The sequence below is a fragment of the Pleurodeles waltl genome, chromosome 3_1 (assembly GCF_031143425.1).
Source record: "Pleurodeles waltl isolate 20211129_DDA chromosome 3_1, aPleWal1.hap1.20221129, whole genome shotgun sequence".
NCBI lineage: Eukaryota > Metazoa > Chordata > Amphibia > Caudata > Salamandridae > Pleurodeles > Pleurodeles waltl.
In genome coordinates, this window is record NC_090440.1 from 234,947,537 (window position 1) to 234,964,795 (window position 17,259).

The 17,259-nt window shown below is 43.0% G+C and overlaps 1 protein-coding gene across 5 annotated transcripts in view; it reads right to left on the minus strand.

Annotated features, from left to right (window-relative positions):
• The window catches only part of ZNF609 (zinc finger protein 609), a 624,349-nt gene that overhangs the window by 165,113 nt on the left and 441,977 nt on the right, over nucleotides 1–17,259 (minus strand). For all 5 annotated transcript variants that reach the window (XM_069222296.1, XM_069222300.1, XM_069222297.1 and 2 more), the window contains exon 4: nucleotides 549–636. In XM_069222296.1, coding sequence (XP_069078397.1) covers nucleotides 549–636 — 88 coding nt within the window. The remainder of the gene's footprint in view (nucleotides 1–548; nucleotides 637–17,259) is intronic.

The following is a 17,259-nucleotide window of genomic DNA, read 5'->3' on the forward strand; positions in this document are numbered from 1 at the left end:
GTCCACGCTTTGCATCCCAAAAAATTATTTAATTATTTGGTAGCCACTACTTACCACCCTGCACAAGAATGTCAACAGACTTGACAATGGAACACCACATCGCTTTCTTCCTTTTAAAAAGGTACAGCAGGCACTGCATAAGTATTTCTATTCATTTGGGGACTTCCTTTGGCCTCCAACAAAAAAGCACTGGAGGTAAATTTACCAACCTTCAACCAATTGGAGGTGCAGAGCACAATTGTCTTTTTAAACGTTCCTTATTAACGTGCATATTCCGATAGATGAAAACAGGCTAAATATGAAAATATGAAAAACGTATTGGTGACCAGAAAATAGTTTTTCTATGACTTTTACTGCCAGGAGGAAACCGGGAAATTTAATTTTTCACCCAATATTGAGTGGGTCCAAACAAATTTCAAGAGTACACTGTAAGAGAACAGTCTTTAATTAGTGGTTTAGCAACGTGTAGTGACACCATTGAAATCTACGATTTGAATGGGTGACTGCCATTCGCATCACGAAAGATTCTACGAAATGCTTTTGCTCACCTCGGGGGCGCCCAGTCGTGCCGCGTGCAGTCAAGGAGTGTACCAACATATGTCTTATTCCTCCACGTCACGTTCACCACCAACATGCCTGAAACACAAACGTACACAAACACTAAGTCAATATATGTAGACATTTATCTCAGTTGAGCAAAGAACATGAAGGAGTTAAGAGGCACTGAAATTGTGCTTAATTGTACACGCCTCTGAATTGTTTGGGTGGCTCATAAAATTACAACTGTACCGACACCACAAGCATTTATTTCATTTACAAACCAATGCATCTGGCTTGAATGTAGTTACCACAGTTGGCACATGGTGGCAGCAGAATGCAATTCACGTTAAGTTACCGCGAAATTACTGAGCCATATCACTGCTGATAAAATCGCAAGCGAATGGCATGTATCTTTCCTCAATCTACAGGACCTAGTCCTGAAGGGAACTCATTAGGTCTGTAAACAGAGAACCAGGCATGTCTATCTAGAAACTAACAAGCTCTGGCAAAGCCAATAGGTCTCACCTACCGATGTGTTTTAGCCATGTTATAAACCAGCGTGGGTGATACTCAGCATGACCAGAAGTTAGTGGTTTGAAGGGAAGTTGCGTGGAGTGTTATGGAGTAGCACAAAGAATCGTAGAGTATAGCTGAGCGTCATGGAGTGGCGTAGAGTGGAGTGGAGGGGGGTAGAGTGCCGTAGAGTGGGGGGAGGGGGGTCAGTGGTGCTGTAGAGTTGAGTGTCTCGAGTGGAGTACACTGTCAGTGTTGTAGAGTGCAGTGGCATAGTTTCATGAAATGTCAGAGGGTGTTGTGGAGTGTTGCAGAGTGTAAAGAAGTGGTATGGAGTGGTGTAGAGTGCAGTGGTGTGGAGTGATGCAGAGCAGAGTGGCATAGTGTTGTGGAGTGGAGTGACGTAGGGTAGCGTGCAGTGGCATACAGTAGAGTGGAACAGAGTGGTACGGAGTACGTGTACAGTGATGTAGACTACCGGGGTGTAGAGTGCTGCAGAGTATAGTGGTGGAGTGCAGTGATCCCTAGTAGATTGGGGTCGAGTGCAGTGTCAGACTGAATTGGCTTTGAGTAGTGTGATGTAGAGTGCAGTGGCACAGAGTATAGTTGTGTTGAGTAGAACAGAATGGCGCAGAGTGGAGTGTTGCAGCGTAGAGTGCAGTAGCGTACAGTGGTGTATAGTAAAGTGGATTGGTGCGAAGTGGCAGTGAGTGTAGTGGCAAGAAGTAGATTATTTCAAAGTAGAGTGAAGGAGATTAGAGTGTAGTGGCACAGGGTAGAGTGGAGCGATGCAGTGTAGGGTGTTGTGGCAGAGTGCACTGGCTTGGAATGGTGTGACCTAGACTAGAGTGGTGTAAAGTACAGCGGTGCACAGTAGAGAGGGGTAGAGTGCACTGGCAAAGAGTAGAGTGATGCAGAGTAGAACAGCATAGAGTGAAGTAGCATTGAGTGTAGAGGTGTACAGCAGATTAGAGTGGTAGAGTGAAATGGCACATAGTAGTGTAGAGTTCAATGGTGGTGAGTGCAGTGTTGCAGAGTAGTGTAGCAGAGGGTAGTGAGCAGAGTGAAGTGGTGTACAGTGGAGTGGTGTGGAGTGGTGTAAAGTAGAATAGAGTGGCATAGAGTTCAGTGCAGTGGTGTAGAGTTGAGTAGTGTAGAGGGCAGTGGCATACAGTGTTATGAGGTATAGAGGTTAACAACGCAGTGGTGTCGATGTATTGGTAGAGTGGCGTAGTGTGTATTAGTATAGTGTGCAGTGGTGTATAGTAGACTGGTGCAAAGTAGAGTGGTGTAGTGCAGACTGTTTGGGGTCAAGGGCAACAATTTTTCAGGTTATTTATGTCCTTTGGACAAGTAGGCCCCAACCCCCTGCAGCACAAACCCTTTGGCTGCCAGTTTACAGAGAAGGGAACTGTCTGCAGTTGAGGCAATATTTGTGTCCATATGTTAATGCTGTTCAAACTTGTATTTATGGTTCATTAATTAAAAGCCTTCATTATTAGGGTAAGCGCTATAAATAAACGTTTTAAGGTCACACTGCAGGACTGACAGTGGTCCCAGTAAAAATAAATAATAACATTAAAAAAAAAATTAAAAAGTGTACACACGTTTGAAAAGTTTAACAATACAAGGCTAATTATAATGCTCCCAGAATGCTCTCTGATTAGATGCAAATGTTTCCAGAAGCTTATAAGCAAGAGTGATCATTCTTTGCTTTCAAAATCAAATGTTCAGAAAAAAAGTAGCAATTTTTTTTTTGCTACTATCATTTTAGGTGCTATTTCTTTGAAGTGTCATTTAGTAAAAATGTGTTGATGCCTGCTAGTATTTCCCAAAAATATTCCTAATGGACAATCAGCGTAACCATTTTCAACACGATTATGGGAAAGATAAAAATAAACAAGCACCGGCAAAGCCAACTGATCTGACATTTTTTTTTTTTGGGCGAGTCTTTTGATTTTGCCAATTCAGGTCTTGTTTTGGCGTCGGTTTTGTAACACTTTATCTCTGTGGGCGCTGCAAGGCTCTCACCATTGTAACTAACACTGGCAAAAAGGAAAAAAAAAAAGGCTTGGTCTCAAAAAGCACACATTGCCACCAGTGGCATAACAAAGGCCCCATAGGCCCCCGCCAGGGGCCCCCCAAAGCACAGTAACTGTCCTGAGTGACTTAAGTGGGGTGAGAGAGGGTGGTTGGAGGGGAGGGGGGAGTTTGGAGCAAGGGGGTGAGGAGACCTCCATGTTCTTTGCAGGGGGGCCCCAACCAGTTTCATTACGCCACTGATCGCCACAGTGGTTCCTGGCACTGACCAAAACTACTTTGTGCCTGAATGATCCTTGTGGAAGAGCAGAATGCGATCACTCACAGTAAAGCCTCCTGATAGAGACGGAAATAAAAGTTTAATAAAAACGAAATGTCTGTTAACACTAGACCTAATTAGGGACCCGATTCTTAAAAGAAAGTCACAAAAGTGCACCCATGGTATGTATATGTCTTTGAATTAGAGGCTTTGTGGAGTTGAGTGCAGTGGTGTATAGTAGAGCAACAGAGTGCAGTGAAGTAGAGTGCAGTGGTGCAGAGTAGAACAGACTGGCCTAGAGTGCAGTGACAGAGAACAATGGTATAGAATGCAATGGCATAAAGTGTTGTAAAGTATAGGAACGTACAATGCCCTGATGCAGAGTAGATTGGCATAGATTGCAGTGGCACTGAGTTCATTGGTTTGGAGATAAGTGGTGTAGCGTGCAGTGGTACAGAGTAGAGAGGTGGTGTAGCATAGATTGCAGTAGCGCAGAGTGTAGTGGTGCGGAGTAGTGCTGAGTATATTGTTTCAGTGAAGTGGCATATAGTGGAGTAGTGCAGGGTAGAGTGCAGTGGCATATATTACAGTGCAGTGATGCAGATTAGAGTGCACCACTCCACTCTACAATGTGTCACTGTGCAGTGGCATGGTGTAGCGTGTAGTGGGGTAAAGCAAAGTATGCACGGTGAGGTAGCACACCGCCATTAGAGACAAAACATTTTCAATTGAAATGGCCATTACATTTGCACAGACATTAAGTTGTACTGATAAATGTATACATATCTCAAATGATAATGTGTGAAAATATCATCCAAAGTATTGATTTGTTCTGATCGAATTGAAATATTTGTTTTCACGACTTCGTGAAGTCAGAGAAAGAAAAGTAAAAACCCAGCTCCTTGGAAGCCAGAGCCTGACATTTGACCTCTGTCTACGAATGCACAGCAAATGTAACAAGAAAATAAGATTTCAAGGCCAGTTTGCAGAAAGGGAGCCCCCGGGAGAATAGAGTACATAAGTTAGGTACCACAGAAGCGGCAAACTCAAGCTGGGCAGCCAAAAACAAATAAATCCAGCAAACAGAAAGCAAGCAAATGTGAGCTACAAACCAACGGTAAGCAATAGGCAGAATGCACTCCCAGGGAAGCTTTCTGAATGTCCCCAAGATGTCGTTGGCAAACTGGTAGGCATCGGTTAAGAAATGGTGGCTTGCTAACAACAGTCTGAAAAGATTTGGTAAGATATAAAAACTATAGTTGCTGTTCACGTATTCAGCATAGGAGGCATCTGGCAAGAAGTAAAATATTTATTTGGAAAAACATTCCATTTTAAAATATTACTTCATAAAAGATGTAGCTTTGAAACATTCACCAGGGAAAGTAAAGTGAGCAAATCGATCTTTGGCAAACCTTAATATTACTGCACTGTAGCACCAAAACTGAGCAGACACTGAGTAAATACTGAAATACCAATTCTGCCCAGCTGAAGCACTTTTCAGGTCGAGATTTGGTTTTAAACCCATTTTTTTTTTATTCAAACCTTTTTAAACTGAATATTTCTAAAGTAAATACAAAATGCGTTTAGGTACAAATTTAAAACAAATTATTTCCAAGCAAATATATTTGAACTAGAAATTCAGTATTATTAAGCAAGATTCCTCTGTGATGGCTTATGGAAAAATGGAAGATTAATTACCAAAGGTACCAGTAAACACTAGAACTGGCTTTTAAGAGCAACAGAAAACTGAACGTAAAACACAGAAGGTTACAATGCATCACGGTGCAGCACGGGCCGATCTAAATAATGTTCAATGAAGCAGAAGAAAGATAGTGTTCAAATAAGAATCTATTTGGCGGGGGGAGCTCCAAATAATTCTAGAGAGTGGTATTCAACACAGCAAGCGTGGTAGGTGCACAGGTTTCAAATGAACTAGAACAGCTGCACACTCACAGCAGCATTAAGCTGTCATGTACTGCTGGAAACAGGAGCAAGTCCGAATTAGAAGAAATTTTGCCTTTTTTGGGTTTCGCCTGTGCATACGTCCTTCTTGCAAGAGAGACTGTATACAACAAGGTGCGTGCAGCCCACCCAATGCTTAACAATCGTTAGCCTCATTGTCACTCAGATTTGCTGCATTTTAATTTGCTTCATTTCCTCCTCTTTCAGTTGGAGAATGGACCCAGTACTGGTTGCATCGGCTTGATAGCTGTCCTTCAATTGATGGAGCTGTGATTAAGGCACTACTTGTATTTTCGCCTTGCTGAACCTCTTGCCGCATGTAGCTATGTTTTACAGTGCCACAGGCACTCCAAAGAAGCCCTTTTCTCCTTTGAAATGGATGTTTGTGACAGCAGATGTTAGCTGCTTTTATGACAACGGGTGTTATCTGCTTCCAAATGTAATTTGTTAATTTCTGTATTTTCACCAAGAAAAGGGCATTGGCACAATTGTTGTCATTTGATAGGATTGTTTGCCAAATGTCTTTTTTTTTTTTCCTTTTGCATGCATAGGGAGATCAAATGATTTGCTCAGAATCAAAAGGGTCTTGTGCTAAGACCTAACAAGCACTGGCAAACCCAACTGGTCTCAACTAATGTCTCTGCTACGGCCTTTTGTTCATGCAGTACTGCATTTCCAAATTTGCCAATGTTTTGTAGCCATGCTATACAGCAGCATGACTGCTGTGTACTATGGCTAAAAATAATAATTAAAAAAAATGACCATGATGCATTCATCACTAATGAATTAAAAAAAAAAAAAAAAACATTAGACTTGGCTGCGTCATAATGCTTCTTAAATTACTTTTAGTCACACTGCAAAGCATCCAAGCTGCTGTTCAGCATGTCTACAAAACATTGCCAAAGACAATAGCTCTCATAGATGAAACCTGCCGGCTGACTCTGCAAATGTCCATTTCCTTTTCCAGTTTTGTAGGTCAAGTCTCTTCATGACTGGATCTGGGTGTTGTGAAACCACCAGAAATGGAGAGTTTCTCAGGTAGACAGGTTGTTTTTTTTTTGTGTGCCACAACTGCCTGTTTTTGCCCCAGTAAGAGTTGACAGTTGTGGCATGCAGAGGTGATGTGAACAATCGTCCATTCACCACTATGCACTCTGTAAACGAGGTGGCAAAGTCAAATGATTTTTCAGACCGAGTCAACTCTTGGGGAAAAAAAATAAAAATTCTTCAATGTTCCTGGATGCAAGTCATGACCGAGTCGGCTTGGTCACAAGCAGTAAATTCTAGTTTTACATTGTTGCCAATATTAAATATTTCAAACAAATGGGGTAATATTTGTTTTGCTATAGCTAGCAGGAAATGAAAACATTTATTGAAGGAAATAAGTAGTGCGCTTGAAATTATGGGGCTATGAAGGACTGAGTTTTAACTGATATTTTTGAAGGACAAAAAAAAGCATATATCTGCATTGTCCGACCAAGCCTTGACAATGCCAACAGCTTTGACTTCTAACTGGAAGTGCAGCTTCAGAAAGAGAAAGTTTAGGCACTCCATAAGTAATTATCCTTGCATTCATGCGTCCATTTATCCACCCGCTGCCTAATTCTTGCATTTGTTCTTGAGTTCATCCACTTACCCATTCACAATAAAACAGACACACAAGCTCAACAGGCACATGCAAGATAAGTGAAAATTAGAATAGTAAAGCAAGTGACTCAGTATGACTCTGAGGGGCTGTGGGATGCCAATAGCAAATAAAGAACAAGCATTTACAATGCATCGGGTCTCGCGTTTGCTCATGTTAGAGCTGATCGCGTTGTAAACTCCTAACCCGACTTTTCACCTATCGGGCAAAAGTGCATTTATGTACGTAACCCGAAAAAGTGAAATCAAGTACGTAAAGCGCTCGACTTCTGTCAAGCGAGATCGGGCTCGTAAATTAGAGAAAAAAAAGTCCACGAGCCCGATGGAAAACAGCGAGCCTCGCATGTTTTCTGTACTTGGTCGCTGCGCTCGAGGAGGGCTAGCCACCGGAAAAGGCATGCCATATGCGTGCCTTCGACTAATGAAAGCAAGCGGATTTTATTAGGGAAGCCCACCAACCAATAAAAAACACTGATGTGAAGTTGACAGGGCTCCGAGCCCTTTTATAAAAACAAAAGAGTCTCCCTGCGAAACGCATGTGCGAGCGCATGCAACGCAGGCTCGACCCTAAAAAGGAGAGAAATGAAAAACCAACTACAAAAGCCCAGGCACTAAAGCACACTCATTTTCATACGGACTAACAGATATGATCAGGCAAAGTGCCATAACTCTCAGAACAGAAGCCACCGTAAATTGGGAAGAAGGAGAATGTGAATGACACTCAGACAGAAGAGGGCTGAACCAGAGACATTCTAGGTGAGAATATGTAAGCATGTATATTTTTTTGGAGTTATTTCTATCACAGGGGGCTTGTACATAATTGTGCTGGAGGCACTTTGAAGCCAGTTTAGCAAGATCGGTCATCTGTCACAGTAGGTGTTATCCCTGGGGGTAGCCAACTCCAAAAACATTGCTTAGCAAGTTAATCTCTGAGATGCCACATGCCACATATTACCAATCAACTCGGAAAGGCTTATTTGCTTTAATAACTACATTTCACAAAAATCATGTCAGTTAGACTACCTTTATTGTAACTTTAATGGACATAACTTTTCCGAATGACCTTATCATGCCTAGAGCCTTCATCACTGGCTTTCCACCATAACCGACTCAGGCCTCCTGTATTGCACATCCGCTGGCAACTATCAGACATACAGTCATAAAATTACAAGTATATACAATATATGTTTGTCAACATAATATACAACCCCTCAAAAAGGGCCTGACAAAAAAAAAAATCAATTTGCAAATTTTCATATTCAGTTGTTTGTCAGGGGAGGTAACTCTTATAATTTGTACTATGTTATAGCATTTTTAGTTAAGCCTTTAGTTTAGTAATAAGAGAACGATAATGGTACAGCCCTGCCTACCTCCTCCTCACGCTGTAATGGTATAAGCCCTAGATTGGTGAAGCTTGCTTTCGAATGTTGGCAAGGTACTGCAGAGAAGAAGGAACGAGGAGGGAGCAGCTAGTGGAGATCGAATAAACACTCCTGAATGAGCCTGTCTTCTTTGTATCATTACAACATTTATTGGCGTCGAGGATGGGATTTCCGAAATCACAACATTTACTTAAACCTCAAAGTGCTGCCACATAACTTGTTATGTTTTCCTGCTTACCTTGCACACAACTGAAGAATTTGTGACGTTCTAATACAATATTGATTTTGTTTCCATATTGATTTTGAAGGATTAATAAGGTAATTTTGTATTCATCTACGTCATTGTCCATTAAATCCGGTTCAGGAATTGTTAAAAAAAAATTCCTGCCTTGGGGTCCCAGGTTGTATAGCAAAATATGCTGTTTTGTTACTGGACTAAATTTTTCACCACCTATCACTATAAGGTAGGATTCGAAGACATGTAACCATTCATCCCATGGCTCGCTGGTTCCCCCAGTTCATTTAAGAATGGTGGAGGTTGTAGCATGCTGGCAGCTGCCATGGTGGAAAGAAATACTAATACTTGTTGTATTTAATTAGATGAGTAAGTTTTAGTAAGTAGTTAAGTTTGGGGGGACTATTTTGTCATTCTTCATTATGAGGTTGTTATTCATGTTGCGTTCTTGACGTACCTCCCAATATTGTTTTAAGTCCTCCTGTAAGTTTTTATTATTTTTAGGCCATCCCGGCAGAATGTAGTTTTTTTTTTAGATGTTGCAACACCTCATCCTTCACGGTGCAATCTTCCCTTTCTTTGTTGGTAATGGCTGACGAGTTAATTTCTAAAATGGGATACTCAAGGGTTTCATGTTCTTCTACTTTGTCCAATGGAACTCTTGAAAGGAAGTCTGCAGCCGTGTTGAGGTTTCCTGGGATGGACTCTGATAGTGACAAATCCAAAATAATTCATAAAACTCCTATATCTCCGGTGTCTGTCCCGGACAAACCTTGGGAGAACGTAGCTCTGGATATAATTGGCCCAATCAACTTTAAGGGTGTGGCAAAGAGATTCGCATTTGTGTTGGTCGATTACCAATCCCATTGGGTTTTTGCAAGGATGATAAACCAGATTACCACAGACTCCTCCATTATAACATTTTTAAAAGACACGTTTACAATTGAAGGAGTACCTTCTACTATTATTACGGATAATGGTGTACAATTGACTTCCCTTGCTATGATAGAATTGTTAGAACAGCTAGGAATCAGACATTTGAGAACAGCGTTGTACTGTCCCAGAGCCAATGGTAAGGTTGAAAGAGTTAATAGAAGGATAAAAGAATGTATTCAATTAGCTTGTGCAAATCATATTCCAGTGGAGAAAGCAATTCAAGACATGCTCTGGGCATATCACGCCACCCCTAACCAGATCACAGGGATCTCACCTTTCGCAGCGCTCAAAGGAAGAAAACTGTGCACTAAATTCTTTCCTGGTTGGTTAGGAAGGGGAACGGAGGTGGAGCACAACACTGGAAGGAAGGAAGGAAGGAAAAAATCATTCCACACCAGAACAAATACAAGGAACATTATGACCACACGCATGAAACCAATCAGCAAAAATGGGAAATAGGAGACTGGGTTTATGTTAAGAAACCGTTGAGGAAATGTGATGAGGTCTCCAAATTTTACAACCTTATGCGCATAGCAAAAGAAAACACAATGTAGTCATAATGGACAATGGCCAAATGTGCAGCATGGACAGACTGTTAAAACAGCAACCCACAGGGGACAAAACATAATGGCAGCTTATCACCGCTCATTGTCAGGCACTGGGGAGGAAGGTGTCGCAAGCTACCCGCCTGGCACAGCGACTATGTTATGAAATAGATCTCTGACAATCAGGAAGGGGGGAGTTACAGTTGACCTTACTACTTATCTTTACCCTCTCTATTCAGGCCATGTATTGATATACTGTATTGTAACCATTCGTCACAAAATATGGTTCATCTAATTGTAGGTTAGGGGATGTGTTATAATGTGTACTATGTTATAGCATTTTTAGTTAAGCCTTTAGTTTAGTAATAAGAGATCGATAATGGTACAGCCCTTCCTACCTCCTCCTCACGCTGTAATGTATAGCCCTAGATTGGTGAAGCTTGCTTTAGAATGTTGGTGAGGTACTGCTGACAGGAGGCAACAAGGAGTGAGCAGCTAGTGGAGACCGAATAAATAACACTCCTGAATGAACCTGTCTTCTTGGTATCATTACAACAGTAACCAACAAGACCCTTGCCTTCTACAGAAATGGCGCAGTTCCATGTAAAAAAAAAAAAAATCTGCCTACAGCCTTTAAGACAGTGTTATGACAATCCAAATTTAACAGTATATTGTTATCAAACACTTTCATAATTTGTCAGGTCTACTGCCTTTGTTGCTACTTCCCATAAAACATTTAGCCAACAGATTTTGGCATATATTTTCCCAATGGATTAATCTGGCATACAGCCTTTAATATTGGCTTGTCACTATAACCAACTAAGTGAGGCTTTTTGAATTCTGCATACACATTTCAACAAAATAACCCTCAAGAATACAGTCAGAAAATTAGACTAACACAAAATTGCAGTTGGCAAAACAACATTCAGCCCACTGTAAGAGTTAACAAGGATTATCAAAGTGCAAATCTATCTGAAGAGTGTGTGGGAAATTACAACCAAGTAGTATACAGTAATATATGAGAATCCTGTAGGGTTCCAGTAGCATTTGAGAGTTGTCTATTATCCAATAAACATTCAGTCCTGTAGTTGCAAATCTGTTGTGTTCCTGTAAGTGGCAAGGTACGGGTTCAACTGCCTAGCTGCTCTCCCCAGACTTGTGAATAGACTTAGGTCACAGATATTCTCGTGCATAAGTGTTCTCATTCTGAATGAGAGACTACACCATCTCCCTCAACAACAAAAACACAAATTTAAATATTGAATCTTGTAAAGCATCTACACTTGATGCAAGGGTATTTGATGGTATGTCAGCAACACAATGATTACTGAAAATAAGCTACGACCCTTGGTTGCTGTAAGTAACTCATTACTCCTAGGGCAGGGAAATTTGTCAATCTGAATATTCCTATTTAAGTCTTCGAGGTCTACACATCAATGTATTTTGCAATTCGCACACCTTGGTATGACCAGTGTAGCGACCCATTTGGATGGCTCAACAGGTTCAATAATTTCTTTAATTCAGATTCATGTTCTTTGCTGACAGCTAAATGTTAACTTATGTGTATTGGTTTGGCATCATGTTTCAAAATTATATGGTGTGAAAAACCCTACAATCGTACAGTGTTAACAGAAAACAAAATTGGGAAAATCTTCAACCACCTTTCTAGCCGTGTCAAGACTCTTGCCCACTACCAATACGTGATGGAGGAGCCATTGGTCCATGGTGATGTTCACCCACTGCAAAATAAAGTTTTGTAGTCTTCCCCAAAAGGTGTGGAATGAGCAGGGGAAGATGGAGGTAGTCATTGATTTGCAGTGGAGGAAGAACCTAGGAGGCAGTGCGCTTACCTCGTCCCTTATTATTGTTGCCTCTAATGGAAACCCTGTAGAAACCTCTGGAGTAGGAGGAATGAGGCTGTCTGGAATGTAATGTGAACGCCTCAGAGGATGTTGTTTTGAAGGAATCTCCAAAACCGGCGCAACAAAAAGTTCCCCTCTGTGTAAAGACTGGAGGGCACAGGTAGCCTTTGCTGTGTCTGTATCCTTTTTGAGCTTTTCAAGGGTATTGTCCACTTGATGTCCAAAAAAGTGCCCCTTGTCAAAGGGCATATTAAGGACCGCTTCCTGTAGCTCTGATTTGAAACCGGAGCAGAGGAATCCAACTATTAATGCCTTGTGCAGCGGTGTCTTCAGCACCCACAGCACAACGAATTGAGTTGTTGGAAATTTTCTGCCCCTCAGCAATATTTGTTGCACACTCTTCTGGTGCTCATCTGGTAGAATCTGGAGGAGCTCCTTCATTTCATCCCAGTAAGCTTGGTCATATCTGGCCAATAATGCTTGTGAGCTGGCAATACGCCAATGACTGGCTGATTGCTCAGCAACCCTTTGCCACCATCAATAGTCTTACTCTCCTTCTCTGAAGGAGGGGAGTACCAAGTAACCTGACTATTGCCATGTTTCCGTGATGTGGTGGCAACAATTGAGTCAGGAGGGACCTGAGATCTAATATATATTGGGTCAGAGGAGCTGATCTTTGACAATTGGAAAAGAGGAACCGCACTCAGAATTGAAAAGCTAAGTTTGCCACTGGCTCGCACAGAATATCGCATTTTCCATGCTTGAGTACAACGATATATTAATAGTGAGGAGAATCAGGTGGATTGACCATTTGCTTCAATCATCCAAGGGGGATTGTGTAATCATTAACTGTAGGATTCCAGAATTGGCTTACGGTCCTATTGACTCGGGGCAGAACCTGGGATCAGGTTCAGCTGTGTGAGATCATCCATCATTATATTGTTGCACTGGTCTACTTTTAAAAAACAAGTTTAATGATCCTATCTAGCCGAACCAATCGACCTGTAAGGAGGGAAGTGCCATTCTGCCGTTTGGAGCTTCTGGGCCTTCCAAATATTGTTATCTCTAACAAACACCTGCCACTCACTGATTTAGATGCCAATGACTGACTTTACACCTCCCCTGGATCCAAGGAGGGAGCCTAGAACTTCGGCTAAAAGAGAGGCTGAAACTGGTCCTATGACTACACTGTATTCCACACAAGAGAGGGCTTATTCTACCTGTACTAGAAGTCCCTAATCACGAAGATCAGTTGCAGCAACATGCACCTAACAATCCTCCTCTTAATGTACCTGCTCCTCCCTGTGTCCCCAATGACAGTGTCATAACTGCACTGTTTCTTCCCCCTACCAACCTAGTTTCCTGGAACCTTGCTAGTATCAACAAGCATTTGCAATGCAACAGGTCTCACGTTTGCTCATGTTAGAGCTGATAGCGTTGTAAACTCATAACCCGAATTTTCACCTATCGGCAAAAGTGCATTTATGCACGTAACCCGAATAAGTGCAATTAACTATATAAAGCGCTCAACGTCTGCCAAGCGAAATCGCGCTAGTAAATTAGAGAAAAAGTAGTCCACGAGCCGGACAGAAAACAGCGAGCCTCGCATGTTTTCTGTACTTGGTCGATGCGCTCGAGGAGGGCTAGCCACCGGAAAAGGCATGATGTATGCATGCCTTAGACTAATGAAAGCAAGCAGATTTTAATAGGCAAGCCCAGGAACCAATGAAAAACACGGACGTGATGTCAACAGGGCTCCGAGCCCTTTTCTAAACACTAAAGCGTCTCGCTGCGATACGCATGCGCAAGAGCATGCAACGCAGGCTCGACCTAAAAATAAACTGGCATGCCCAGAGTGGTGTAGCTTTGTGGACCAATATGATCTGTATATGTTCCAGGAAATATGGGTTGTTACACAGCAGTTATGGTCTGGGTTTGCCAGTTTTGACCAACCTGCACACTCCTCAGGGAAGGGCAGACCATCGGGGGTGCCTTGCAATCTGGCTAAGAACCACCTTGACTTGTTCTTCAAAAGTTATTGATCTTGGGTCCCCTGATGCGCTATGTGTAATCTTGCTATTTTGTGATGGGTTTTCACTATGTTTGTATAATGTTTATTGTAGACCTGAGTAACACGGTTGGTCTAGCTGTTATTGATATAATCAATGTGCATCTTTTATCTCTCCTGCCTGGCGTTTTCAGAATTGTGGAGGTTTTTTTTTATTCCACTGACGCACTTAGCAGAGAGGAAGACAAAGTATTGGCAATTCTGGAGCTTACACTCCAGATGATTAAAAAATGGTCTGCATTAGTCATGCAACTATATACCTTTACCCTCAATAATGGCCTGTAAGCCTGCAAAGGGAGGGCCCCTTTATATAAAGAGAGGATGGTAACCTTCAATTGCCAGGGTGGGGCTAGTCGCACAGATTACATATTGAGGGATGTGAGACTGTAATTGACTAGGTGGTCCCTAGGCAGGAGAGCAACCACAATGCAGTGAATCTCACCTTGAGCTCTCCGGGCCCTAGTATTCTTTCTCATGACCCAGAAGCACTAGATAGGAGGCATTTGCCAACCAACAATCAACATAGGGTGAGATCGAGAGCTATTGCTGGTACTCCAACTATAAACGTCCAACTATACGAAGCCATTGCTGCAGCTTTGGAAGCAGTTTTGCCCTTAAGCGGGAGCTCGCACCCAGTGTCCTCATGGGAGGTCTTTATTGACACCCACAAGTCCCTGTTTTCCACCTTCAAGGAGATTTTTCTAGTAGAAGCTAGGCCACTTCCAAAACAGGCTCATGCAGCCAAATAGTACACAAAGGCATGTCAGGTAGCGAGGAGAGGCCTGATGGCTGCCATCAAGGGGGAGGGGGGAATTACAGCTGTAATGCAGGAAACCAGAGCCTTCTCTAAAGCTGTACTGGGCTGTTCCAAACAAGATCATGAGATGGCTAGATGGGAGGCATTGCTGGCTGCATCTAAGGGCAATGACCATCGCTGCTCCTAGCGAATTGTGACCAATAAGGGTCTAGACCCCTCTCTGCAGTAATAGAGCAGCTGGCGCTTGGGACCAACACTTCTCTGACCTATATGCCCAAGATGTAGAGACAAATGAGTTGGGCTTGGCATCAACCTTTGCCCCGACACTGAGCCAAGTAAGCAGGCCAAGTGAGGGTGTGACCTTGGTCACACACGCAGTTGGCCCGGCCACCCCATAGGAATGGACAAAGGAGTGTCAATCATCTGACAGCCCGCCTGCAGCGGTTTTGTCCTATATCTGTGAGTGAGGTTGCTGTGGCAAATGATTTGATAGCACCAGGGCTTGATATGGGGCCTGGAGATTTGTTTAAAGCCAAAAAGGAGATTTGGTGCCCTTATTTTGTGCTTCTCTTCAATAACATCATGAATGGGCTTCACCATGCCACAGACGTGGGTAGAAGCTGAAATTGTTCCAGTCTATAAGAAGGACCTTAGGCCTGTCCCGTCGAATTATCACCCTATTAGTCTTATCGACAGCGCACAGAAGCTCTTTTAATTGAATTCTGTTGAGCAAGCATCAGACTTGGATTGAGGATGTAGGGGTGCTGACTCCTCTCCAAGCTGGATTATGGGCAGGGCAAGCACCCTCAATCAAATGTGCCAATTACAACTATCTAGTGGAAGTATGTCACTCTGGGGGTGGGCATCTCTGTGTCATCTTTGTCGACTTTCAGGTTTTGATCTAGTTCCTAGGGAGGGCTTGTGGGCAGTTTTAGCTAACATGGGGGTTTCAAAATATTTGCTAGACGTGTTCAGGAGACTCCATCTGGACAATTATGCACAATTTAGGTGTGGCCCTGCTTGGAAGTTAACAGATCCCACTCCAGTGTCTCAGGGGTGAGACATGGGTGTGTTTTAGCCCCCACTTTGTTTTTGTTATACATGAATGACCTGGTAACCCTTCTAGAGCAGCGGAAGCATGATGTCCCTGCGCTCGTGTTTACAGACAACACCTTACTAGTCTCGAGATCCCCATTGGGTATGCAAAATTTGCTGGACCAGTTCGGCGTCTTCTCCATTTCACATTTCAATCAAGAGGTTTCAGAAGAGTTTCAATCATGTGAAGCAAATGCTGGACTTCCAAGGCAGCTCTGAAAAAGTACAAATTTGATTGCCTTTCCAACTACCACGCACTGTAAAGTCTTTCAGGAAAATTTACCAAACGTGCCCCAAAGAAACACTATGGCCAAGAAGTTGTTTAAAAGAAATAAAACAGACACACCCAAGCCAGAGTGTGTGATGGAAGAACGAATGCTGGAACCATGTGAATGCTCGAACAACGTGGTCTGAACAAGATCCCGTTGTTACCACAAATGCCTTTACCACACATGCTTTTACAACGATTTTTCACTGTAAAAGCATGCCTAGTAAAGGCATGCATGGGAACAGCATGTGTGGTTCTAGCATGTGACCCCCCACCTGTCCCAAGGCCCAGAAATACCCAGCCCCCAATACTAAAACTACCCCAGATACCTCACATCAACCCTGAGCCCTGAACACTTCCCCAAAATCACCCACCCTAAAAACAACCGACCCCCACAAACCAAAACTATCCCGACCCCCCACCACCACAAACCGAAACTACCCCGATCCTCTCATCCCCACAAACCAAAACTACCCCCACAAACCAGTACTACCCAAACCCCCACAAACCAATACTACCAAACCCCACCCCCAAAAACTAAAACTACCCCGACCCCCACCCCTAAAACAAAACTACCCCAACCCCCATCCCCAAAAGCTAAACTACACCCACCCCCAAAAAACTCAACTTACACGACCCCCTACCCCCAAAAAACAAACTACCCTGACCCCCCACACCCCCAAAAACAAAATTACCCCGATCTCCCCACCCCTGCCCCGAAGAAAAAAAACAAAAAACTATTGTGTCTTCCCCCACCCGAAGGCCTTAATCCACCCCACCCCTAAAAACTACCCCCCAACCCTGCCCCAGCCCAACCTACCTGACCCCATCCTCTCCCAATGCACTCTTTCTCTGCCTTACCCATGCATGTGCGTTGTTCAGCACATGCGTGGTTAAGGCAGAGAAAAAGGGAGTTGTTCCACTTGCGTTAACAACGTGGGTCATTGTTCCAAATGTTCTCCCCCAAGCCAGTATGCCCTGTAGTGGTGCAATACGGCTCAATGTATCGTCAGGGCATGCTTATCAGCACTTTGAGTACAAGATTGATTGCTTACATTGGCTATTGTGGACGGGGGTGGGGGAGTAGGAGAGCAAATACCACTCACAAACAAAAGCTTTGGCAAGACCAACAGGTCTTGCCTGAGCAAGATCT